At 52.9% G+C, this 22,060-nt stretch overlaps 10 protein-coding genes across 10 annotated transcripts; 6 read left to right on the top strand and 4 right to left on the bottom strand.

Moving 5' to 3' along the window:
• Window positions 1-34: 34 nt before the first annotated feature.
• Window positions 35-1,395, bottom strand: QC762_606580 (uncharacterized protein; the record flags this gene model as incomplete). Its single annotated transcript, XM_062892345.1, has 2 exons — window positions 35-1,162; window positions 1,228-1,395. The coding sequence occupies 2 exons, from the start codon at window positions 1,393-1,395 to the stop codon at window positions 308-310; spliced, it is 1,023 nt and encodes a 340-aa protein (XP_062740874.1). The 3' UTR covers window positions 35-307.
• Window positions 1,396-1,564: 169 nt separating this feature from the next.
• On the top strand, window positions 1,565-2,524 carry ERG28 (ergosterol biosynthesis protein). Its single transcript, XM_062892344.1, has 2 exons — window positions 1,565-1,895; window positions 1,976-2,524. The coding sequence occupies exons 1-2, from the start codon at window positions 1,830-1,832 to the stop codon at window positions 2,423-2,425; spliced, it is 516 nt and encodes a 171-aa protein (XP_062740873.1). The 5' UTR covers window positions 1,565-1,829; the 3' UTR covers window positions 2,426-2,524.
• A 50-nt stretch (window positions 2,525-2,574) lies between these two features.
• On the bottom strand, window positions 2,575-4,166 carry GAL7 (galactose-1-phosphate uridyl transferase; the record flags this gene model as incomplete). The annotated part of the gene is made up of 3 exons (XM_062892343.1): window positions 3,749-4,166; window positions 2,862-3,694; window positions 2,575-2,798 (listed from the first exon to the last, which is right to left on the bottom strand). The coding sequence occupies exons 1-3, from the start codon at window positions 3,847-3,849 to the stop codon at window positions 2,575-2,577; spliced, it is 1,158 nt and encodes a 385-aa protein (XP_062740872.1). The 5' UTR covers window positions 3,850-4,166.
• Window positions 4,167-4,314: 148 nt separating this feature from the next.
• ADA2 (Transcriptional adapter ada2) lies at window positions 4,315-6,580 on the top strand (the record flags this gene model as incomplete). The annotated part of the gene is made up of 2 exons (XM_062892342.1): window positions 4,315-4,957; window positions 5,087-6,580. The coding sequence occupies exons 1-2, from the start codon at window positions 4,865-4,867 to the stop codon at window positions 6,578-6,580; spliced, it is 1,587 nt and encodes a 528-aa protein (XP_062740871.1). The 5' UTR covers window positions 4,315-4,864.
• A 651-nt stretch (window positions 6,581-7,231) lies between these two features.
• Window positions 7,232-8,088, top strand: QC762_606540 (uncharacterized protein; the record flags this gene model as incomplete). The annotated part of the gene is made up of 2 exons (XM_062892341.1): window positions 7,232-7,283; window positions 7,523-8,088. The coding sequence occupies 2 exons, from the start codon at window positions 7,232-7,234 to the stop codon at window positions 8,086-8,088; spliced, it is 618 nt and encodes a 205-aa protein (XP_062740870.1).
• Window positions 8,089-9,425: 1,337 nt separating this feature from the next.
• Window positions 9,426-12,677, top strand: QC762_606530 (uncharacterized protein; the record flags this gene model as incomplete). Its single annotated transcript, XM_062892340.1, has 2 exons — window positions 9,426-10,944; window positions 11,064-12,677. The coding sequence occupies exons 1-2, from the start codon at window positions 10,165-10,167 to the stop codon at window positions 12,675-12,677; spliced, it is 2,394 nt and encodes a 797-aa protein (XP_062740869.1). The 5' UTR covers window positions 9,426-10,164.
• A 28-nt stretch (window positions 12,678-12,705) lies between these two features.
• Window positions 12,706-15,986, bottom strand: QC762_606520 (uncharacterized protein). The gene is made up of 2 exons (XM_062892339.1): window positions 15,286-15,986; window positions 12,706-15,228 (listed from the first exon to the last, which is right to left on the bottom strand). Exons 1-2 carry the CDS (start codon window positions 15,950-15,952, stop codon window positions 13,670-13,672), a joined length of 2,226 nt encoding a protein of 741 aa, XP_062740868.1. The 5' UTR covers window positions 15,953-15,986; the 3' UTR covers window positions 12,706-13,669.
• An 812-nt stretch (window positions 15,987-16,798) lies between these two features.
• QC762_606510 (uncharacterized protein) lies at window positions 16,799-17,660 on the top strand. Its single transcript, XM_062892338.1, has 2 exons — window positions 16,799-17,254; window positions 17,326-17,660. Exons 1-2 carry the CDS (start codon window positions 16,857-16,859, stop codon window positions 17,564-17,566), a joined length of 639 nt encoding a protein of 212 aa, XP_062740867.1. The 5' UTR covers window positions 16,799-16,856; the 3' UTR covers window positions 17,567-17,660.
• A 45-nt stretch (window positions 17,661-17,705) lies between these two features.
• QC762_606500 (uncharacterized protein) lies at window positions 17,706-19,192 on the bottom strand (the record flags this gene model as incomplete). Its single annotated transcript, XM_062892337.1, has 2 exons — window positions 18,205-19,192; window positions 17,706-18,143 (listed from the first exon to the last, which is right to left on the bottom strand). Exons 1-2 carry the CDS (start codon window positions 19,180-19,182, stop codon window positions 17,706-17,708), a joined length of 1,416 nt encoding a protein of 471 aa, XP_062740866.1. The 5' UTR covers window positions 19,183-19,192.
• Window positions 19,193-20,150: 958 nt separating this feature from the next.
• QC762_0097380 (uncharacterized protein) lies at window positions 20,151-21,326 on the top strand (the record flags this gene model as incomplete). Its single annotated transcript, XM_062884140.1, has 1 exon — window positions 20,151-21,326. One exon carries the CDS (start codon window positions 20,151-20,153, stop codon window positions 21,324-21,326), a length of 1,176 nt encoding a protein of 391 aa, XP_062740865.1.
• Between the last annotated feature and the right edge of the window lie 734 nt (window positions 21,327-22,060).

Below are 22,060 nucleotides of genomic sequence, written 5' to 3'. Positions count from 1 at the left end.
TGCTCCAAGGGCTTGTTTTGTTGTTGACATTGGTGTTAGAACAGCAACTGGAGACCAACTGACCCATTGTCATTCACAAATAGCATAGAAACAGATAGAGAACCAATAGTTATACCATTTCTATGCAGATCCAAAAACTCGAGAACCAATCGAAGTCATTACAACAGTCTACAAACTAAAGCATCGGCTGATCATGTACCCCGCCAAATGGACGCTTTTTCCATGAATACCATTGCCACCCTATTTTCTTCCTTTCCTAACCCATCCATGCCTTCATTACTCTTACATTATCCCCCAAGGCAACCCTTTACTGCTTCTTGGCCTCACGGGCAGCCTTCCGGAGGGCACGGTTGCGGATGTCAACGTGCATCTTCCTGTTCTGCCAGATAGTGAAAGCGCTGGTGTTGCCAACAGTGCTGTCAATGATCCACTTGAACACGTTGTGGCTCCACCAGGGGGTATAGGTGTTGGGAAAGTTCTCGTTGCTGTCGAGACCAATCTTGCCAAGGGCAGCCTTGACAAACTGCTTGGGGCCAGGGATGAGGAGGCTGGTGCGGCGAACCTTGCTCATGGCAGTGGTGACGAGGTAAGAGATGACAAACTGAACATCAACGCCATGGGGGGCAAGCTCCGAGGCGAGAGAAGAGCTCCAGTGCTGGAGGAAAGCCTTGCTGCCGCTGTAGGTGGCGAGGTAGGGGGTGGGCATGGTGCCGGCGAAGGAGCCCATGGTGAGAATGAGACCCTTCTTGCGAGCAGCGAGGATGGGAGCAACGACCTTGGTGGTCTTGAGAGTGCCGAGGCAGTTGATGGTGACAATGTTCTGGAGCTCGGTCTTCTCGGTATCGAGGAAGGATACGGGGATGCTGTGGGACTGGCCGACGTTGTTGATCAAGATACCGACATCAAGACCAGCAATCAGCTTGGCCAGGCGCTCGTAGTCCTCATCGTTGTCCTGGGAGAAATCCATGGCGAGAACCTTGGTCTCGAGACCGGACCACTTCAAACGCAACTCCTTGGCGAGAGCATCGAGCTTAGACTGGGTGCGGGAGACGAGGACGAGGTTGAAGCCCTTGGAGGCGAGCTGAGAGGCGAACTCCTTGCCGAGACCATCAGACGCACCGGTGACGACGGCCCAGGTGCCCTTCTTGCCATACTTGCGAAGCTGTTCCGAGATTGAGAGGTTAGCATGCTTCTGGTGTAATTTTGTCCAAAGGTGAAGCCACCTACGTTGGGACCACTGAGGATGAATGAGTTCAAGAGGAGGCGGACGAAGCTGAGAGCGCCCCTCAGAACGTAGAGAGCGCCGAGAGCAGCAAAGGTGTACTGGAGTGGCTGAGGGACAGCATTCCAGAAGTGGAGAGCCTTCTCCAGGAGCTGGGTGATTTGCGAAGCCATGTGTCTGATCGCCGTGCGTATTCCGAGATGGCGATGTCCCCGGATGTAGTGGTGTCTTGTCCTGAAATAAGGTTGAAAGGGTCCGGATGGCTCGGGCTTGGAGACGAGAAACGCGCTTCCCCAAAAAATGTTGAGGGTCCCGCCAGGGAAATTTTTGTGACCATCCACCGTCCATCCCGCTGCGGGGCCGCCGCCGAGCTTCGGCCAATGGCGATTGCCTCCAAAGGAGACCCCTGACAGTGGAAACACGTCCCCTAGGCTTGGGCCTGAGCTGAGCAGTGTCTTGGCACACCTCAGATGGTGTTCAATTCATTGGACGACTTTGAGTCTGTTGGTCCAATCTTGAGATTGCTGGCTGGAAGACGACACGGTCACTGAACAACATCACCGTTCCTTGCCTAGTCAATCGACATTCTATCATCTCAATCGCCAGAATGGACCAACTCAAAGCATTCCTCCCCTCGGGAGAAAAGGGCATCCTCCCCTATTACCTGTGGTTCGTAAGTCGCACCTGCCGGGAACCCTCGGACCAACACGGCATCAACAGTGCACCGTCCACTAACCTCGATCCTCCTTCTAGATCTCCATCGTGTCCATGGGCAACGCTCTCCAAAACTACGTAACCCTCCACTACACCCGGCGCATCTACAACGGCCGCTTCGTCCCGAACCACGCGCTGCCCCCAGCCACGGGCAAGCACAGTCCCGAGGACAGCACCAACATCCTCAAGCCCGCCTCCGGCAAGGACGCCGAGAAGGCCAAGGACCAGGTCACTCCCCTGGCCGCTCGTGTCTTTGGCACCTACACCTTCGTCGCCGGCATCATCCGGCTCTACGCCAGCTACCAACCCGAGAACTACGCTCTGTACCAGATGGGCATCCTCACCCACGTCATTGCCGCCGTTCACTTCACCTCTGAGATGCTCATCTTCAAGACCATCCGGTTCAGTGGGCCTCAAATCTTCCCCTTCCTCGCTGCCTACGGCGGTACTACTTGGATGCTGCTCCAGTACAGCAACTACGTTGTCTAAGTCAGCTGAAAGGGGGTCAGGAGTATATGTGTTATAAAAGGTTGTATAATACAACACGGAAACGAGCATCCCCTCGTGTTTATAGGGACTCCGTACTCAGGCGTCTAGCAGCTGTCTAATATCAATATTACTACCTGTTGTTGCCTTTCTCACTGCAGCGACTTGCGGTACAACTCCCCTCCACAATCCCTCAACTTCGCAGCCGCCTGCTCCGGCGTAATGTCCCTCTGCGGCTCAGCCATAAGCTCATACCCAACCAAAAACTTCTTCACCGTGGCCGACCTCAGCAACGGAGGGTAAAAGTGCATGTGGAACCAGCTCGTCTCCGCCTCCTCTTCCGTGCAATCCAGCGGCGCCTGATGAATGCCAGAACCTATTGTTGAGATGTCAACAGACCCATCCCCTACACACTCACCATCAGGGTAGGAAAACTTACTGTAAGGAAAATTCGTCTCAAACAAATTATCGTACCTCCTCGCGACCTCTTGCACCGCCTGCGCAAACTCCAACCGTTCCTTATCATCCAGATCCACCAGCGCCCTCACATGACGCTTGGAGATGATGAGCACCTCAAACGGCCACAGAGCCCACCACGGGCAGACAACAACAAAGGAGTCATTTTCCCAGACTAGTCTCTCCTTCTTCTCTAGCTCAAGCTTGACGTAATCGCCTAGCAGATGCCGGCCTGTGTCGGACTTGTATTTTCTCATATTAACCAACTCCTTCCCTGGTTCCTCAGGGAGGGTGCTGGTAGTCCAGATCTGGCAGTGAGGATGAGGGTTTGAGCAGCCCATGGCAGCGCCTTTGTTCTCAAATATTTGCATGTTCTTGAGCTGGTGCTTTGGGGGGGTCACTTCGCCGTCTGGGTTCTCTGGGATAGTGGAGAGGACATAGGCGGCTTGGCTATTGAGAGGGTGGGAGGGAGAGAGGTGGGAGGCGTAGATACGAGTCCATGTGTTAATTACGGGGACAATTTCCTCGGGGGTCATATCAGCGAGGGTGGCGTCGTGTTTGGCGGAGAAAGTGAGGACGTAGCACCTGCCGGTGACGGGACGAGCTTGGAGGAGGAGGGAGGCAACATCGTCCTTGTTGGTTTCCGGATGGTAGTCTTGCTGGGTTTCCTTGACGGCGGAGTAGTCGTTCACAAAGGCGAAGGTGCTTTTGTAGGGGGGGTTGCTGTCTCCTTGGGCACGTTTGTTGCCGGGGCAGAGGTAGCACTTGGGGTCGTACGAGGGGAGGGTGTTCTTGGAGGGGGTTTCTTGTGCTCCTCTACAGAAACCGTGAGTTGATTGGTCGTCAGGTGTATGAAGAGGTTTCACTTACTGCCATGGCCTCTTAGTCCGGTGAGGGGAGACCAGCAGCCATGATCCGGTGAGGGGGTTGTACCGCCGGTGGGAGATATCGTTGAGCACTTCGTCTGGCATCTTTTAAAGAGGTGACTGTGAATATCGATGAGGTGAGGTTGATGGAAAGGAATAAGATGCAGTCGAAGCACTACTAATATGCAGGGTCTGGGATGAGAAGAAGCGGCGTTTGCATTTGGTTGTTCTCACAGCATCTTGCAGCAAATAACCCCGCGCCCACACTGCTGGGTCACACTTGCCAGTTTGGCGACAGCACGAGGCGGGGTCACTGGATGAGATCGAGTTTTCAGATTCGCAGATTCGGCGCTGTTCCGGCGGTATTAATTAGTGCCGCACTTGTGGCCATTGAGTTTTCATTTTCCGGGAATCATGTTCTGTTGCAAAGAGCTCTACGGGAATAGCTGCTCATGCCTTACTCCCCATCATGTCAAGGTCCTGCCTGAGTTACGAAGCATGTGATCATATCAAATTTATACCAGATCGCTGGTCAAGCGACAATGCCGCAGTACTCCCAGCCTACACTCTCGTAATTGTGTATAACGTAAAGATTAACCAGGGCGAACAGCTCTAAAGCAACAATTCGTTCGACGATGTGCGGCTAGCAATGGGTTAGGGTTGTGACATCATCCGCCGACAGCTCGGGGAAGGACAGGCCGAAGCGTGCACAGATCAATCGGCTGACACATTCCGAGGCCGGCTGATCCTCGGCAGCTTCTCCGCAAAGGTCCGTGTCCCCAAAGTGGCATCGTGCAGCTGCCTTGTCCAGGATTGACCCTCGATCGCAACATCAATGTCCATCACCACACGCGCCCATTCCATCAAATTCGGATCCCTCACCACCAAGAATCATCAAAAGTACGCGTCGCCTCCATCTCTTTCCTGTATGCGCAATCACATTCCCGCTTTCCCGTGGGTTTTCCGCGTGCCTTTTGGCAGTTTTAGGCGTGCTTGATTCATCGATTGTCTTTGCTTGGCCCCTGTCCAATAGTTGTCGCTCCACCAAAAGACAGCCCTCCATCCGCATCCGCATCATTTTGCGCCCGCGCCCGCGCCAGCCCGTCTCGTCACACTCACAATGGGTGTCATTCGCAAAAAGATTGCTGCCAGAGGCGGTGAGGGCGGTGTCAAGTATGTTTGCGACGTTTGCTCTGCAGACATCACTTCTACTGTAAGTTATCCAGCTGCTGTTACTACCCCGCGATGGCCGACTCGAGTCGCATCTCATCTCCTGTCGGAGCAACTGTGGGGTCGACAACACAACCGTCGAGCACCCCCAAGCTAACAGCTTTCCCGGCAGGTCCGGATACGATGCGCACACAGCGCTTGCAATGAGTACGATCTTTGTGTACAATGCTTCGCCAATGGCTCCTCCAGCGGTTCCCACCAGCCTGCCACCCACCCCTTCCGAGTTATCGAACAGAATTCCTTCCCCATATTTGATCGCGAATGGGGCGCCGACGAGGAACTGCTACTCCTAGAAGGAGCCGAGATATATGGCTTAGGGTCCTGGGCCGACATTGCCGATCATATTGGTGGCTACCGTAGCAAGGATGAGGTTCGCGAGCACTATTACAAGGTGTACATCGAGTCCGAAAACTTTCCGCTTCCGAAACGATGCAGCCCTCATGATATGGAACTGGCAAACGAGATTTCGAGAGAAGAGTTCCAGTCTCGCAAGAAGCGCAGGATCGAAGAGCGACGAGAGGCTGCAAAGAATGCCCCAGCTCTGCAACCAAAGACGAAACCGACGGCTAGTGTGCCGTCTTGTCACGAAATCCAGGGGTACATGCCCGGTCGGTTGGAGTTCGAGACAGAATATGCCAACGAGGCTGAAGAAGCAGTACAACTCATGCAATTCGACCCAGGCGATGGCATCAACCCACGCACCGGCGAGCTCGAGCCAGAGATGGAGCTCAAGCTCACAGTTATGGAAATCTACAACTGCAGGTTAACACAGAGAGCCGAACGGAAGAAGGTCATCTTCGAACACAATCTTTTGGATTACCGAGAAAACAGCAAAATAGAAAAGAAGCGGTCCAAGGAAGAGAGGGACCTGATCAACAAGGCGAAGCCGTTCGCACGCATGATGAACCGGGAAGATTTCGAGAATTTTTGTCAGGGGCTGATTGACGAACTCAACCTACGGCAAGCCATTGCTCAGTTGCAAGAATGGCGAAGCATGCGCATTGGTGACCTCAAGAGCGGCGAGAAGTACGAGCAGGAGAAGGCATTGCGGATTCAGAAGTCGATACCTATGGGATCCATGGACCGAGACCGCCTAGCAGCAAACCAACGTGGCAAGAACCAGCCACCACCGGAACCACCAAGCGGCGCCGCCCTGCTGGTCGCGCCAGAGCTTCCCATCCGGTCGGCAGCGTCAGTCGGAGGCACAAATGGCGATGCGGTGAATGGCGGGATCAAGATCGAAGGCAAGGAGAACCAGGTCAACGGGAGCCACATCAACGGAGGCAGCATGGTGGTTGCCAATGGCACGCCAGCGAAACAGAAGTTTGTGGCGCAACCGATTCCAGGCATCCAGCCATTGCCGTTATCGCAAGACAACGCGCCTGATCTCCATCTTTTGACACCAGAGGAAGCGAAGCTCTGCGAGACGTTGCGCTTGCAGCCGAAGCCTTATCTGATGATCAAGGAGCAGATTTTGAAGGAGGCCGTCAAGAGCAACGGCAGCTTGAAGAAGAAGCAGGCCAAGGAAATCTGCAGGCTGGATACACAAAAGGGAGGGCGCATCTTTGACTTTATGGTGAATGCTGGATGGGTCATCAAGGCTTGACCTTTGCTTATTTGTGGGAATGTACATGACATCTTTATTCTTTTCGTTCCTATGTTAGGGCTGGAGTACTCTGGCGTTTTTGGTTATGAGCGGGATACCACATTGGGCGGACAGCGCGTTCTAGGTGGGATTGTTGAGACTATTCTGTATTTTATTTCATGCGATCGCAGATGGCACGCAATTGAAGATGTTTTTTGGTACCGTTATGGATCATTTTGGAAATGCGCTTCGGTGTGACGGACGGGATGAGTGATGACAATGCGGCCAAGCCCTTCCTCTCGGACCAACTCGCCCCCGCCCGACGCGACAGCCCCGAGGGCAGCAATGGATGGATGGGTGGTCACGCATGATGAGGGGGAATATTATTGGTTGCGGGCTCTGTCTCAGGGTATTTAAACCATTCTTTTTTGTTCCTCATCCTGTTATCCTCTTTTTCTTTTTCCCTTTCTCTCTGTGCCGTGGTTCTCGTGAGATCACACTTGTCGGTCGGCTTCAGCTGTCTTGTCTTGTTCGCTTTGTTACCCTCTCCATTGCTTGTTCTACTTCTCAGTGTCTGCTCCATCCTTTGCTCATCTTCTTTGTGTTGTACGCAATTGACCTTGACAGTATTGCAGCGTTTTTGTCGTTGTCGCCGCTGTCAACCCGAGCAAAATGGCCGATCACTCTTCCAACACTGTTTACTTGGTCACTGGGGCGAATAGGGGTATTTACTTACCCCTTTTTCTTTGCTGACACTGCCATCTTGGCACATCCCAACCCCGCGTCATCTCCCTCATCTGCCTTTTGCATTAACCCTTTACCACTGCCCCCTTCCATAACACTTTCACAGTCTCTTCATAGCTCTTCATACCTTTCCTCTGTTCCCCCCCAGTATTTGTCACCCACCACCCACCCACCAATATCAAGTACCACCCAACTAACTAACCTTCCTCCTTTTATCAGGGATCGGCCTCGCCATCGTCAAACTCCTCTCCGCCCGCCCCAAAACAACCATCATCGCCACAACCCGCTCCTTTTCCACTCCCTCCCCCTTCGATGCTACAACCCCCCACCATGCCACCAGCTGCGTCATCCCTATTCTTCTCGACGACGCAAAAGATGAGATATCATCATCTACCCTGCCCTCCCGCCTCCAATCCCTCGGCATCACCCACATCAACACCCTCATCGCAAACGCCGGCTCGGCCACAGGTTTTAAATCAGTCTTTGACACGACAGAGGAAGAGTACCTCGCTGACCTTAATGTCAACACCCTCGGCCCAATCAGATTGTTCAAAGCACTATGGCCGCTGTTGGAGAAGGAAGGGGGGAAGTTTGTCGTGATTGGGAGTTCGGTGGGGAGTATAGGGGGTTTGGTGACACCGGAGGGGGAGGTGGAGGGGGGGATGTTGGTCTGTGGGGGGTATGGGTTGAGTAAATGTGGGGTGGGGTGGTGGGTGATGAAGTTGAGGGCGGAACTTAAGATGCAGGGAAAGGGGGTGGTGGTTGGGGTTGTTCATCCGGGGTGAGTTTTCTGTCAAGTGCTGGGAGTGGGAATGGAGATGCTGATGATGAGTACCTACCTAGGTGGGTGAAAACGGAGATGGGACAGGGGCTGGCGGATGCGGTTGGGTTTGAGGCGGGGCCGCCTTTGGGGGTGGGGGAGAGTGCGAGGGGGGTTGTTGAGCAGGTATGTTACCTTTAGTATCATAATTGGAGAAGTGCTGACATCAAAGTAGATTGAGAAGTTGACGATGGAGAATTCGGGGCAGTTTTGGAGGTGGGATGGGGGTGTTTTGCCTTGGTAGTAGGCTCCAGGCGTTTATACTGGAGATAAGTTGGAAATATCCAGTTCCAAGCGCTTGGTGTTGTGCTCAGGCGACTGTTGAGACTCTTGGTTGCTCGTCAGGGGTTCAGGGGTAACCCACTAACAGATCCTCGCGTGCACTCCACCGAAATCTGTTAGTGCAAGTTGCCCATCGTTGAGACGTCCTCCGTTGCATGTGGAAGTGTCCAACAGTCGACTGTGGTCCGTTGGCCTAATAAAAGATGCCGTTGGTTATCTAAAGTGTTGGGTTAGGTGTTGGTGCTGTGTTCGGTCTGCATCCTTTTACCCGGGCTGCACTATCAACCCGTGTCCGACAGCTATGTTTACCCATCGGGCATACAACTCCGGGGACTCGGTGCCAACAACATCAGACGAAAAAAAGGCCCGGTCGGCGTTGGACATTGGATGCCAACCGTCAAACGGGCCCGGGTCAAAAGCTTGTCAACGGGCGACCAAGGATTGATTGGCAAGCCATCAATTGGAAGATCACTCATGCATGTGGCTGCGAAACCAGGTCTCACATCCAAGGCGTGCCACCCTATCAATCCTGGGGATCTGCACGTGTTTCCGTGGCCCAGTTGACATCATCGTCACTGTCTGGCGAGGCGCTCGCTCAGGGTGGTATGGCGGTTAGCCACTGATGGCACTGAATGACGACGACCCTTTGCGCAGCTGCACGGCGAAGGGGGCTTCTATCTAGAGATAGAGTGATAGACTACGGGGGAAACTGGGGGGAAAGACGGATGATACGCCTATCGCTAGATGCAGATTGAAGATGCAGCTGCACAGGAGAGGAGCTGAAGAGTGGAGTGAAGTCATGGAGCTATGAGCGGGATAGGTGGGGGAGAACACGAGGGGAGGGGAGGAGAAGTGAGGAAGAAAGAGGAGGCTGGCAATGGTATGATTTTGAGCACATACGAACAGAACAAACATGACGCCAACAACACGATAAAAGAGTTGAGTTTTTGTAGAAGATATAAAAGTAAAGTCTTGCGATCAGTGGTTTCACGATTGAACTGCCCAAAACGAAGCGAACCCCACAGTTTTGGGCGGGCAGGGGTTAACAGTTCGGTTACCGGGCCAGAAGCCCAGAACCCCAAGCTGGTGGCGCAGGAACCCCACCACCTCAACCCCCCCAGTCTGCGGCCTGCACCTGCCCCCTCTGGTGCAAGCAAGTTTTTGCGCCGGTGTCCCTTGTGCGTCGCTGGGCGCCAAAGGGTCCTCCGTTCCATCATCCCAATCTCTGTTCTCGACCTTCCTGTGTCTTGGTGTCTTTTGCGATTTCTTGCATTTTTCGCAGTGTTGTTTTGGTTGTTTCAGTCCCTGAAGCTGCTTGTGTTTTTTTTTTTTTTTTGGTGTGGAGAGCTCCATCTCACTCCCCCCCTGTCGAACAAGGTCGTCGTCATTGCACCAGCAACCAGGAGCGAGACTCGACAGACACCCAGAGCGCGATATCGCCTGCTCTCGCACAACCATCGTCTCAACCTGTTCCCACACCCCGAATCATTCCCCTACGAACACCTTACTTGGCCCCTCCTAGCCCCCTGTGTTGTCAATTGTTTGTATTCCGAGAGCAAATACGAAAAGTTCATGCCGCTTCCTCCATCGCACCTGATAACGCAAACCACCTTTTCGAAACCTCTCTTCCAACCGTAATAGCTGCTGCCCCAGACCAGAGACTGCTCGAGAGACCAGCGATAGAAGAACCCTCGGTATTCGAACCAGGTCAGCGACGGTCGAGTCGCTTGTTGCGCCAACGACCAGCGCAACCCACACCATGGAGCATGCAGCACAGGCGATCGACCATGTGCAACAACTCTATATCCGCGCCGGCGGCGGCGCCGGGCCACCCGCCTCCGAGAGACCCCCCGTTTTCAAGGCGATCGGCATAGGCCTCGCCATTGGCTCCGGCGCCTTCATCGGTACCTCGTTCGTGCTCAAAAAGGTCGGCCTGCTTCGCGCCAACGAAAAGTACAACGAGGTGGCTGGCGAGGGATATGGGTATCTCAAGAACTTTTACTGGTGGGCGGGCATGATCCTGATGATCTTGGGCGAGGGACTCAATTTCGCTGCGTACGCCTTCACCGATGCCATTCTGGTCACCCCTCTGGGAGCCCTGTCGGTCGTCATCACCACCATCTTGTCTGCCATTTTCTTGAAGGAGCGCTTGAGCATGGTCGGCAAGGTTGCTTGTTTTCTGTGTATCGTTGGGTCGGTTGTCATCGTCATGAATGCACCACAAACATCGGCTGTTAAGGACATCCAGGACATGCAAGGCTTCGTCGTACATCCGCTGTTTTTGAGCTATGCGGGCGTCATTATCGTCGGCAGCGCTATTGTCGCATTTTGGCTGGGACCAAAGTATGGCGCCAAGAATATGATGGTGTACATTTCCATCTGCAGTTGGATCGGCGGACTGAGCGTTGTGGCGACGCAGGGCCTGGGAGCCGCCATCATCGCCCAGGCGGGAGGAAAGCCTCAGTTCAACCAGTGGTTTTTGTATGTGCTGTTGGTTTTCGTTATTGCTACGCTCTTGACCGAGATTATTTACCTCAACGTGAGTGCCTCCCTTATATACCCCTTTTCCCAACGACACCGACGGGGCTTTGGTGAAATCCTTTGCAACTCCTTCTTGCCACCCCTGGACCCGACGGGAGTTTTGACACCTTTATGCAGAAAGCGCTCAATTTGTTCAACGCCGCCTTGGTTACCCCCACCTATTATGTCTACTTTACCAGTACCACCATTATCACCTCGGCAATCCTGTTTAGAGGTTTCAATGGCACACCGACATCGATTATCACCGTGGTGATGGGATTCTTGGTTATTTGCTCGGGGGTTGTTCTCCTGCAGCTGTCCAAGTCCGCCAAGGACGTCCCAGACACTGCCGTCTTTGCCGGTGACCTCGACCAAATCCAGACCATTGCCGAGCAGCCCCAGCCCGAAACCGAGCCCAAGGCGGACGCCATCAGAGGCACCGCTGCCATTGTCAGGCGCCTGTCATCCGCGAGACAAAAGATGGAATTGGAGGAGCTCAAACGATTGCACGAGGAAAAGATTCAAGAGAGTCTTGCCCCTGTCAGCGAAAATGGAGCTCCTCTCTACGAATGGGACGGTCTACGAAGAAGGCGCACCGGAACCTTCAGCAGTCACCGCACTCGTCCCGGCACCGGTGTGGGTGCCTCCCCCGCGCCCTCTGGCGCCCCCTTTCTCGCTCCTCCTACACCTCACCCTCCACTCGGCTGGTCACACTTCCCCACCGAGGAGGAGCTCGCCGAGGCCAGCAGACCTGTCTCGCCTGCCCTCTCTAGCATAATGGGCACGATCCGCAGCCGCGCCCGGTCTGCCCTCCTCCCAGGGCACCCCGACTACAAGCCCAGCAACAACCCCTCCACCACAAAGGTGCAAAGCCCAATGCACCCCGTCCAGTTGACCTCGATAGCAGTGCCAGGTCAGGACAATCCCGCTTCTTCCAACAACCCATCAGATGATTTCCTGCACCCACTGGGAGCAACAAGACAAACCAGAGCAGGAACGACAGCTAGCGCCTCGAGTTCCAAACGGCGGGTCCAGTTCCCGGAATACAACGAGGGCGAACACCCCCTCCCATCACCACCCACCCCCCCGCCTCACTCTGCAAAGCGCCAGTTTTCCTTTCAAAACATTTTCAAACGCAACCAAGCCCAGTCCATCGACGGGGCGTTGGAGAGTGGCGGCAGCCCGCAGAGAAGCGGGCTCAACTCGAGGGGGTACTCGTCCCCTCAGGTGCGCATCACGGGCGCGACGGAGGAGGAGAGGTTAGGGCTGGTTAAGCCCCATCCTTTGGCCGCCAAGTCGATGCCTGTTCTGCAGATCCAGCGGTTTTCCGAAGAGGAGGAGGAAGAGGAGGACAGCGAGGATGAGCAGCAGCATGTTCAGGAGAAGAGACCTTTTGTTGGGGGGGATGGGGGTGATAGAAAGGCGAGGGAGTATGGGCATAGTATTACGCAGGGGTATACTAATACTTCCCCTCCGAGGAAGAAGACGGAAAAAGATGTGGAAAAGGATGAGCTGAAGGCTTATGAGGAGAGGAGGCAGAGGTTTAAGGAGCGGAGGAGTATGGAGGGGGAGAAGGAGAGGCCGAGGGAGAGGAGTGGGAGTGGGAGTGGGAGTGGGAGTGGGGGGAGTAGTTCTGGGTCAGGGAGTGGCAAGAAGGGGAGGAGGAGAGGGAGGGCGGATAGTAAACCGCCACCGCAGCCGCCTAATCATAAGAGGACGGGGACGGGAGGGGGAAGTGGGGAGTTTATTTGAGGCTCTGGAGTATGCCAAAAGTGGATGATGAGGGAAATGACTGTTATGATTATGCGCTTTTTTTTTTTTTGGAAGGGGTTGGACCTGTCACAAAAGGAATGAATCAGTACATATGGGAAAGGCTCTTTTCTGTTTGCAAGCCGGGATGGGAAAGTTTGGGTACCTATCAAAATTGGGTGGGTGTGGGATGGCAAAGTTTGAAATGCAAGCGAGCATGCATTGTGCAGTTTTGTCTTTTTCTTCTTCTTTTTTGGCAGCTGTTAACACCAGGAAGGGGAATTGTAGGATAGGGACATGATGGATAGAACAAGGACTGGTTTGTTGGCGGTAAAGGCAGACATGGGTAGTAGTGTAGACTAAAGAGAAAGAGTAATGATGAACAAACAACAACAACCAAACAACCTATAACAACACGAAAAAATGTTCCCAAAATGATGATGTGCTGAAATTGACTGTAAAGAAAAGAATATAGTCATAAGCCCGGGTATCCATCGCTAATTGCTTTTCCAAAATTGCCTTCCAAGCTCTCTCGTCATCGCAGAAGAGAGAAGACCACCAACCCGCCAGCACCTACCCAGCCAACAGCAACCACCGCACAAGAGCTAGCAAAGAGGAAGAGAAACTCTGCTGCTGTGTTGTGATGGCGAGGGAGATGATAAAGAGTGGGTGATCCTTTCTCTTTTTCCTCCTTTCTCTTTCCACCCCTTCTACACATCTTATCTCTTTTCACAATGTAAAACTAGAGTCAAACTCAGCAGGGTCCCTCATGTCCTCATCTCATTCCCCGCGCGATGAAAATCACCACTCCGTATATATGGTGTCCCAACATCCACTTGCCTTCCGTCCAAAAGATTACTCCAAAGCAGTTCTCCTTGTCGTTCTCCATGAACACCATATATAGCCTCCAAAGTCCATCCCCATCTCCAGCACACTTGTTTCACTCCCCGGTACCGAGGCAATCTCTCTTGGTTTCTTTTCTTCCGCTTTGACCATCACCACGCAATCCCCTCCTGACTGGCACTCTGCCTCTTCCTGCTCCTACTTTTCTTCTCCTCACCACCCCTCTTCTTCCCCTTCTTCTTCCTCTGCGACGCGCTCTCCTCCACATCCCCACTATACTCCTCCAAAACCGGCTTCTCCCCCTGCTCCCCCTCCAACCCCTCCCCAACAACCACCGCCCCCTCCTCCTTCATCCTCTTCCTTTCTCGTCTAGCCCTGTTCGCCATCGCCTTCCTGACCACCTCATCATTCATCTTCGCCCTCCACTCACACTCCCCCACAAACTCGCAATACCCACACTTGAACGCATCCTCCATCTCCACCCCCCTCGGCTCCCTCTCCCCCTTCCACCAAGGCATAGTCTGCGCAAGATACGTATCCAGCGTGCCCGGCTCGACAAAATACGTAGTCGTGGAGATGACCCTCCCCTCATCCTTGTCTATCTCGTCTTCATCCTCTTCCTCAGCAGCAGCCGGTGCCTTCCCCTTGCCTCGATAGCGATATTCCACAGCTACTATCTGTCCGATATCCGATGCTCCATGTGGAAAGGTGACCTGGAGCTCAAACTTCAAAAGCCCTAGCAACGATTGGAGATTGCCGTACTTGAGACCCTTGGGTCGTTTCCCTACACCGGGTGACGCCGGGGCAGAGAAATAAGCAGAGGATTCCGTCGTGGTGGTTGTCGTGGATGTAGTGGTGGTCCTGGCGCTTTCGGATTCATACCCCCATTCTGACGCCCCTTCCGTTTCGCTTTCTGAATCCCCATCCTCAAACACCTCTTCATGCAGAGCGCCCATTTGAGCCATAAACGAGTCTGAGAAGGGTTCCTCTGGGTTCAAGTTGTACCGGCCAAAGATCTGGAAGTAGTCGAGTTTGTCCGAGGCCATCTCACTGAGAAAACGGTGGTACAGGAACAGCTGGATTAGGGACATGTGAACCTGGGGTTTAGACGGGGGCTTGGGAGTGAGACGAGTCTTGATGTCGGTTATGTAGACTTGCATCATGGTGTCAGCGAGGCGTTGTGAGGCGGTGGTTTGGCTTCCGCGACTGCTGAGAGTCTCCTCTTCTAGTTCGGAATCGGGATTCTCGTAGCTGAGGTAGTCAATGACACCGTTCACCAGGTTGCCGTCTACCATGCCCCAAACCTGCAGTTCCCGGGTTGAGCCAGTATCGCGAAGCGTTCGTAAACCCAAAATGACATTCCACATTTGCAGACCTAAATTGTCCACCTTTTTAGCGATGGTGACTGTAACGGGCTGAAAAACTTCGCGCTCGAGCTTCTCGTGAACCTTGGAGCCCCTCTTCATGGCAGGAGTTTGCGTCCTTCTGCCAAACGGAAGTCTCGACAGTGTGTAGTAGTGCTGCAACTCGCACCATAACCCGGCTGTAAGATCAGTAACAGACAGTGGTTTCTTTGGGAAAGATCGAAACTGGGAGAGGGGCGACGGAACAACGCCATTGCGTCTCTTGACTTCTATCTCGAGCATGTGTTGGGGGTTCTCATCCGACACAGATAACGACGTGTCGCTGACGCCAGCAAGCGCCTGACTCACTAGTCGAGGTGTCTGGTCAGTTAGACAGGCGACAAAGCCGGGGGCAGACAACTCACGGTCCGGGTAGTTGACGTGCGGTATTGTATCCACGGTAGACGTGCGCGCTGTCTTGTGCTTGACGTCGAAAGACACACGACTGCCACTGCTGCGCGGCGCATTCCAGATTCCACTGTCCTGACTGTCACCGCTCTCCCTGCCCACATGCTTAGAATTTGCCGAGCCATGACGATAGGTACGAGGGTTCGTTTCGGGGGTGAGCTGGATGATGTCAAATTTCAAGTCGTTCTCACTGAGGGCGTCGAGCGCTTCATCAACGGCTTGAGAAGCATCGGGTTTGATGCCGCCACTGATGTCCCACCTCGGCTTGACTAGCTGCGATGGCCTCGGTTTATTCTGGGGCACTGTTGGGGGTCTGAAGACCGAAACAACTTCGGGTACGGGCGGATCCCATGATGAAGATGGCGCCTTTGAATCGATTGTGGGTTGGGAGGGCTTGGAGCGCTTGGGTGGGGAGGGCGGTGGTCGTGACGTACGCGGAGCTGGGATTCGCGGTGCGGGCGCTGGAACTTTCGTCGGCGCTGGTTCTGGCGGGGCCGACGTTGGAACCACGGGAGAAATGTGGTCGGCAAGTGCGCAAAGAAGTCTTTCCTCCTCCGGGCTCAGGTTGTAGCCATACTCGCTGCTGTCGTCGTCGTTGTCGCTATATGACCTGAGGCTCGACATGGCCACGGCTTCAGGACGGCATCCTGTGCTTTTGTTGAAGACGCAGCGCTTCAGTGAGGCTCCCAAAGTTCCACTTGCCCATGCCCGCCCGCGGTTTCTTCCCCGCACCTTTGCTGGCGGGGCGCGTGGTCACGTTGGTTCGCTGGACTTGGGTTTTATGACTTTCCAACCCTAACCCCGGTTGAGAAAACATTCATTCAGACAAGCATGCTCCCTACAGAATAATTGGCGCACCAGGTAAGTTAACCCCATATTATACTTTGAACCATGCCTCAAAAGTACATTATTAGGCCCTTGAAATATCTTTAAGGCTTATGAACTATCTTTTAAGACGTATTGACTGTTTTTAAACGTAAGACGATTATCTTTCGAGATATAGTTTGTGAGATAATATAGGCTTGAACCTACTTTCGACCGCTAATTATTTTGTGGTGAGGGTAGCAAGCTAACCAGCTCGATACCTCGAGCTCAGAGGTTCTTGGGCATCACTGTCCACCATCTCAGCATCATCTAAACGGTATATTATCCACCATGTGCGCTCCATCCAAATACCTGTCCTCCAAAATGTCGTCCAAAAAGTCGTCGCAAAGATGACGCAGCCCTCAGGGGCTCTTTCAGGCACCACACCAAAAACGAGATGCGAGTTACAGGGGTTCAAAGCCCGCTAACCAAGCGCCACAGGTCTTGTCTCAACAACCCTGGAATCACCCGCGAATCACTCAGCTGAGCCCCTCGCACTTGATGCCAGTTTGAACGATGGGGAGGACTCCAGGCAGAATCTCGTTTCTGGTGTTTATATATACCCGTGTTCTCCAACCTCACCCGCATGTCTGATTGACTGCTTCTCCTTAAACCAACCACTGTCCAGCTCTTGTTTGTCTGTCATTTGTAACCCGCTGAAGAAATGTTCCACATCCGCCGCCGCCGCAACGTTCTGCAGGACAACCTGGGCTCCACACCGCCGCCGAACCGGAAACCCACATTGACGTCTTCCGGACCCAACTCCACTTCCGGCCCGGCGGCTGATTGCGAACTGCCTCATCATGATGATTCCGGCGCTCAACCAAAAAGGGGCTTTTCCCAACTGCCACCAGAGATCCATCTGATAATCACACAACATCTCATCTATCCCGATGCCCTATCCCTCAAGCACACCTCTCGCTATTTCTACCGGCTCGTCGATACCGGCGTGAAACTGAAGGTTGATTGGCTCATGGAGAGGAGGAAGCTGCATCTGGAATGCCCGAGTAATCAGCGATGTGATTTGGGGAGTGACTTGCGGTTTTGTAGGGGGAGCGTAAAGTCAGTATCGTCACAATTAGCTCTCACTGGTATCTTCGAGAATAGCCGAAGGCTAACAAGGATATGTTTAGGTTATTGATGCAACGAAGAAGAGAGCATATCGAGTGTGAATCACGACCTGGTTTAGGCTGTCTAATTTATGGTACAGAGACCTGTCCCCATGCGAGGAAGCTCAAGACCAAAATCAAGAGGTGGTTAAGGGGCCCGGTGACGATGGAGATGAGATGGGTCTTGTTGGTTATTGGTGTTGCTTTGCTGCCATTGATCATAATGGGTTGGGTTTGGTTGATGGAGAGCTGTGTTTGGAATTGACCAGTCTTGTTTGGAGTCTGATATGAGCAGGTGTAATCGCCCTGGCTTTACTTTTCAATCTGTAATGATAGTATACCCCAGCTACGCAATGAGGATAATGCAAATTTTGCTCTTGACGTTATGAAACCCAATGCCCCTGTCAGCCGTCACCACCATCCCATTTTAGAAAGGAACCCTCACTGGTCGTGGTGTTTGATAGTGGCGGATACTGCATTCCTTCGGAATGAGCACTGGCCGAACTGGCCCCAAAATTCCAGAGTCTGGCCCCATGACCTCTAGGGAAGAGTGAGAAAATAATCGAAGAGTCCCAATCCTGGAGAAAATCACTTGTGCCATCGCTCCCCATATCGAATCCCGGGTCGTGACCTGCGCCAAAGGGTTGTATTAACCCGCCGTCGACCTCTTGGGATGGCGAGAAGTTTTCGAAACCTTCGAACTGGGGGTTATCGAAGCTTTGTGGTGGTGGCGTTGCGGGAGGTTGACAAACCGATGTTTCCATCATGCTAGTGGCTGGCGTCACCAATTTGGTATAAGCACGAGCGTGGGATTGAATGCCCTTGAGGCCGTTGGACATGCACTGCTTAGAAGTCAATATGCCTTGGTTTTTCACAGATTGGGGGTCTGGAAAGAAAACAAACCTGCATTTCAACCACATTCCACTTCTCTTCACACCTTGCCGCCAGGGGTTGCCAAATTTCCTTGCGCATACTCATGTACTCCTTGCACACCCTCCCCAGCTTCCTCGTATGAGCGTCATTCTGACCCTTCTTCTTCATGAAGCTTTCGTGTCTCTTTGATGGGAATGTCGACGTAAAGTTGGATGGCGTGCTGGTAACCGGTGTCCCATAATTCTCAGTTGCTGGTGATGTTGGCTCACAGTGGTCGATCTTGTGGACAGCCTCTTTCACCCTCCTCACGAGACTAGACAATGCCGTTGACATCAAGCCTGGGAGCTGCGCTCTGATAGAATCGGCGTCTTCGTCGTATGAATCCTGTCCGTGGGTGACATCAAGAATGATTTCCAATCGGTGTTCACTCCAGAACCCTTGCAACACATCGACAACTTCTTCGATGACGGTCTTCTGATGTGGTGTCGCCGGTGGTGTCCTGGCTTCAAAAAGGATATCCCAAATCTGATACCATATCTCCTTGTCTGACCCACCCAACCGCGCTCGCAACAGCTCCTGCTTTTCAGGCGGAATCGATGTGTTTGGTAGGTCTGTTCTCACTTTCAAATCTTCCGTACATGTTCGCTGTCGGATGTGATGATCGCGTTCCTTGATGTCGGAAAACTTGTGTTGGCAAATCGGGCAGTAAAACGGGAGTTCGTAATGTTTGCGCATGAGATGCTGCTTGACATCTCGAATTCGTCTAAGCTTGTAGGACATGCAATCCATATGGTGAAAAGGGTCCCGCTTCCAGAATGGACAACTCCACGATATATCGGAAGATCCAGTCCCCGGAGCCTTGTCTTCCTGCTCGAGGTATGGAATATCATTGTCCCCGTCGGTGTCGTAGTTCTTGATCTCACATCTGCGTTTTCTTTTGCGATCCTTTGGCCTAACGGTCTGCTCATACGAGAGGTCGGATGTCGCTTTGTTTGCAATCATAGCCATAGACTATTTGGATGAAGCTGTCAGTTAGGGCGGAAAGGAGAGATACGAGAGGCGAGCGCTATACATCGGGGGGCAAAACAAATGGGCTGACTGAGATGTCATGAGAGGCATCTGAAATGAGGAATCTGAAATTCCAAATCCGATTTGGCCGGACAAGGCAGACTCTCAACACATGGGAATCATGCGCTAGTAGGGTCTGTCCTATTGGATGACGCCGTGGCATGCGGCAATTCAGACAAATGTCCAACTTTCCAATTGACCAGGCACCCCTCCCGACAAAATGATTACCACACCAAAGTAAGTCAACCCATAGGATAGTATAAACCATACCTCATGAAATATTAAATAGGCCCTTGAATATTATTAAAGGCCTATTATCTATCTTTAAAGGCCTCATGATTATCCTCCAAGGTATAGATAGTCCACGATATGATGTGGGTTAACCTACCTTTGTGTGCCAATTATTTTGTGGTGAGGGTGCCAGGACGCCTAGTCGCACAGTTACGTGCCTCGTAGGTGCTGTGCTGGCTGGTTCTTGGGGATACACCACATTCATTAATGTATGTTTTGAGCCAGGTGAACTATAATTTGCTGCAAGCTTGACTGAAAAGAAGCCAAGAGTCTGCAGATAGAGCCAATCAGCTGTGACACTGGCCTGGCTGGATCCTACTTGGAGACACCCACCCCCCCCTCATCGCGGGATTTTCGACATTTGTCTGAACTGGGGTATTCGGCAGTATTCGACAGGGTTTGGGGTTTGTTCTCTAAGTTGTTCCGGGCTGACCAATTCTGTCAATTCAGCCTTTTGTCCAAAAGGTGTTTACAGCAAATGGCCCACTCAGGATCCTATAGAGACAGCCCACCGACCCACCGTGTTGGACATAACTTCCATTACTCACATATACTTCAAGACTTAAACTTGATTTGACTCATTGATCTGCTCTGGATTTGTACATGCGGCTGCAAACATGTCAGCTCCATTACTGATGCACCCTGCTGAGTCTGCCACCGCCGACAACACCAAGCCAAGGCTAGCTTGTCCCTTCTTCCGTTATGATCCATGTCGCCATTACGCGTGCGCCAGTTACGAGCTGAAGGGCTTCGAGGCGGTCAAGAAGCACCTCGAGAGGAAACACATCCTGAAGAATCACTGCGCCCGTTGCTTCAGGTCGTTTGAAAGTGAGGATGCAAGAAACAACCACATCGTGAGCGAGCGCTGTTCAATCGCGCTTGGCCGCGACGAAATAACATACGACGAATGGACCACAGCGCGGCGGTGCCCTAGAACGAAGTCCTGTGAAGTGAAGTGGAAGTGGTTGTGGACGACATTCTTCAAGCTCCCAGCACTGCCTCGAGAGCTTATCTATTTTCAAGATGCTGTCGTGGAGGCCAAAAACGTTTTGATCGACCCTGTTACCATACAGTCAGTTCTCAAGGCGCGACTGCACCTTGATCAACAGGAAATTTCATCAGTAGCCGACGAGGTCCGCGAAGCCTTGCTCCGTAAAAATTCCGGTGCAAGACCTTATCGCGTCTGCGACAGCGAGGGTGGCGGTGACAATGGGATACCGGCTAACTTGAAAGCCTCGGGGTATGGGTCTATGGGTGTAGGGGCCGCAGAAATGGAAGCAGAGGCCGTTGCTTTTGCCCTTCCACCAGCGCGACACGCATTGCTTCCAGAAGAACCATGTCTCCCAATCATCGGAGAATCTTCTCCTCACCCTGCCGCTGTGGTCAGTCCTGTCACCCCTCTGCCAACCAGCTTTAGCCTCGGACCGATATCGGTACCTCAACAACCAGCGTCCACCAGCGGCGAGGGCCCTGAAACAAACACCTTCGGCGCTTGGCGAACCGTGTGTTTGGTCCCTTGGGCGACCGCGGATGGGATCTTGGCAAGGTTGATGGAAGACCCGATTTCATGGTTTAAACCGAATGGTCCCAAGTGGAGTGACGTTTACGACCACATCGACCGAGATGCTCTGAGGAAGTTCTGGGCCCTTGGAAACACACCGGCAGTACAGGTTTCGATACCGATCCGGTCCACCCATGTCCAAAGCCTGGCCGCAATAGAATCCGAGCTGTTCGATTTCGAGGTCGCAGGCATCCGGCCTTCATCGTCCACGGGTTACATTCCAGGGCTCTGAGGTGGGAAGCATCGGGCCTCGTGGAGGAAAAAGGTTCGGATGTGATGGTCTTTAAGAGTCAAAAGTCGGGGCATCGGCATTTTTCTGTGATTTGTTAGGTGTAGAAACCCCTACCTGTCAGCTGGAAGTAAAGCTAAAAATGTGTGATAACCTTATCTCTTCGTGAGCCAGTGTGTACCAGATACGGAACTGTGAGTAGTCTCGAGAGAACTCCCTTTTCCGTAGGAAACGGGGGATGGATTGGCAAATGATGTCCTTGTGGGCGAGTGACAAACAAACTTGTGAACCTCGACGAGAGTGGGTGCTGAAATATTCGGGAACTTGGCCTATCGTCAAATTGCGAAGTGTGCGGAACGCTTAGAAAATCAGGTAAGTATTGATGAGTTGACCACGAGAATTTTATCTAGGCGGAGAAAACGGTGCTTTTAGACATTTGGATTTATTTTGGGGCGGCAGCGGGGCAATAATTGCCCCGACCTTGCGAGTTTCACCACTAAACAGGGACGAAGGCCCGCACAATTGTGCCAGCACCACTGCGCCAGCTATAGCCGCATACCCGGTGGAACAATATAAGATGGCAGTAGGCACCAAACGGCATAACATGACCCCGTCCCCCTCGCCTAACCTCTCCCAGTCAACAGTCAATGGCCACACGATTAAAACAGCCCATTGCCCTCCAAAAATGAGTCTACCACGCGCCATACAGTCCAACCTCTATTCAGTCTCTATCTGCG

The sequence above is a fragment of the Podospora pseudocomata genome, chromosome 6, assembly GCF_035222375.1.
Source record: "Podospora pseudocomata strain CBS 415.72m chromosome 6, whole genome shotgun sequence".
NCBI classification, from domain to species: Eukaryota; Fungi; Ascomycota; class Sordariomycetes; order Sordariales; family Podosporaceae; genus Podospora; species Podospora pseudocomata.
This window is presented reverse-complemented; position numbering and strand designations above follow the sequence as displayed.

Excerpts from the sequence above, each read along its gene's own strand:
- QC762_606510 (XM_062892338.1), top strand. The coding sequence starts at position 16,857 with ATGTTCCACATCCGCCGCCGCCGCAACGTTCTGCAGGACAACCTGGGC. Across the intron at positions 17,255-17,325 it reads TTTTGTAGGGGGAGCGTAAA|GTTATTGATGCAACGAAGAA; the intron begins GTCAGTATCGTC and ends GGATATGTTTAG.
- ERG28 (XM_062892344.1), top strand. The coding sequence starts at position 1,830 with ATGGACCAACTCAAAGCATTCCTCCCCTCGGGAGAAAAGGGCATCCTC. Across the intron at positions 1,896-1,975 it reads TCCCCTATTACCTGTGGTTC|ATCTCCATCGTGTCCATGGG; the intron begins GTAAGTCGCACC and ends TCCTCCTTCTAG.
- QC762_606520 (XM_062892339.1), bottom strand. The coding sequence starts at position 15,952 with ATGTCGAGCCTCAGGTCATATAGCGACAACGACGACGACAGCAGCGAG. Across the intron at positions 15,229-15,285 it reads GCACGTCAACTACCCGGACC|TGAGTCAGGCGCTTGCTGGC; the intron begins GTGAGTTGTCTG and ends CACCTCGACTAG.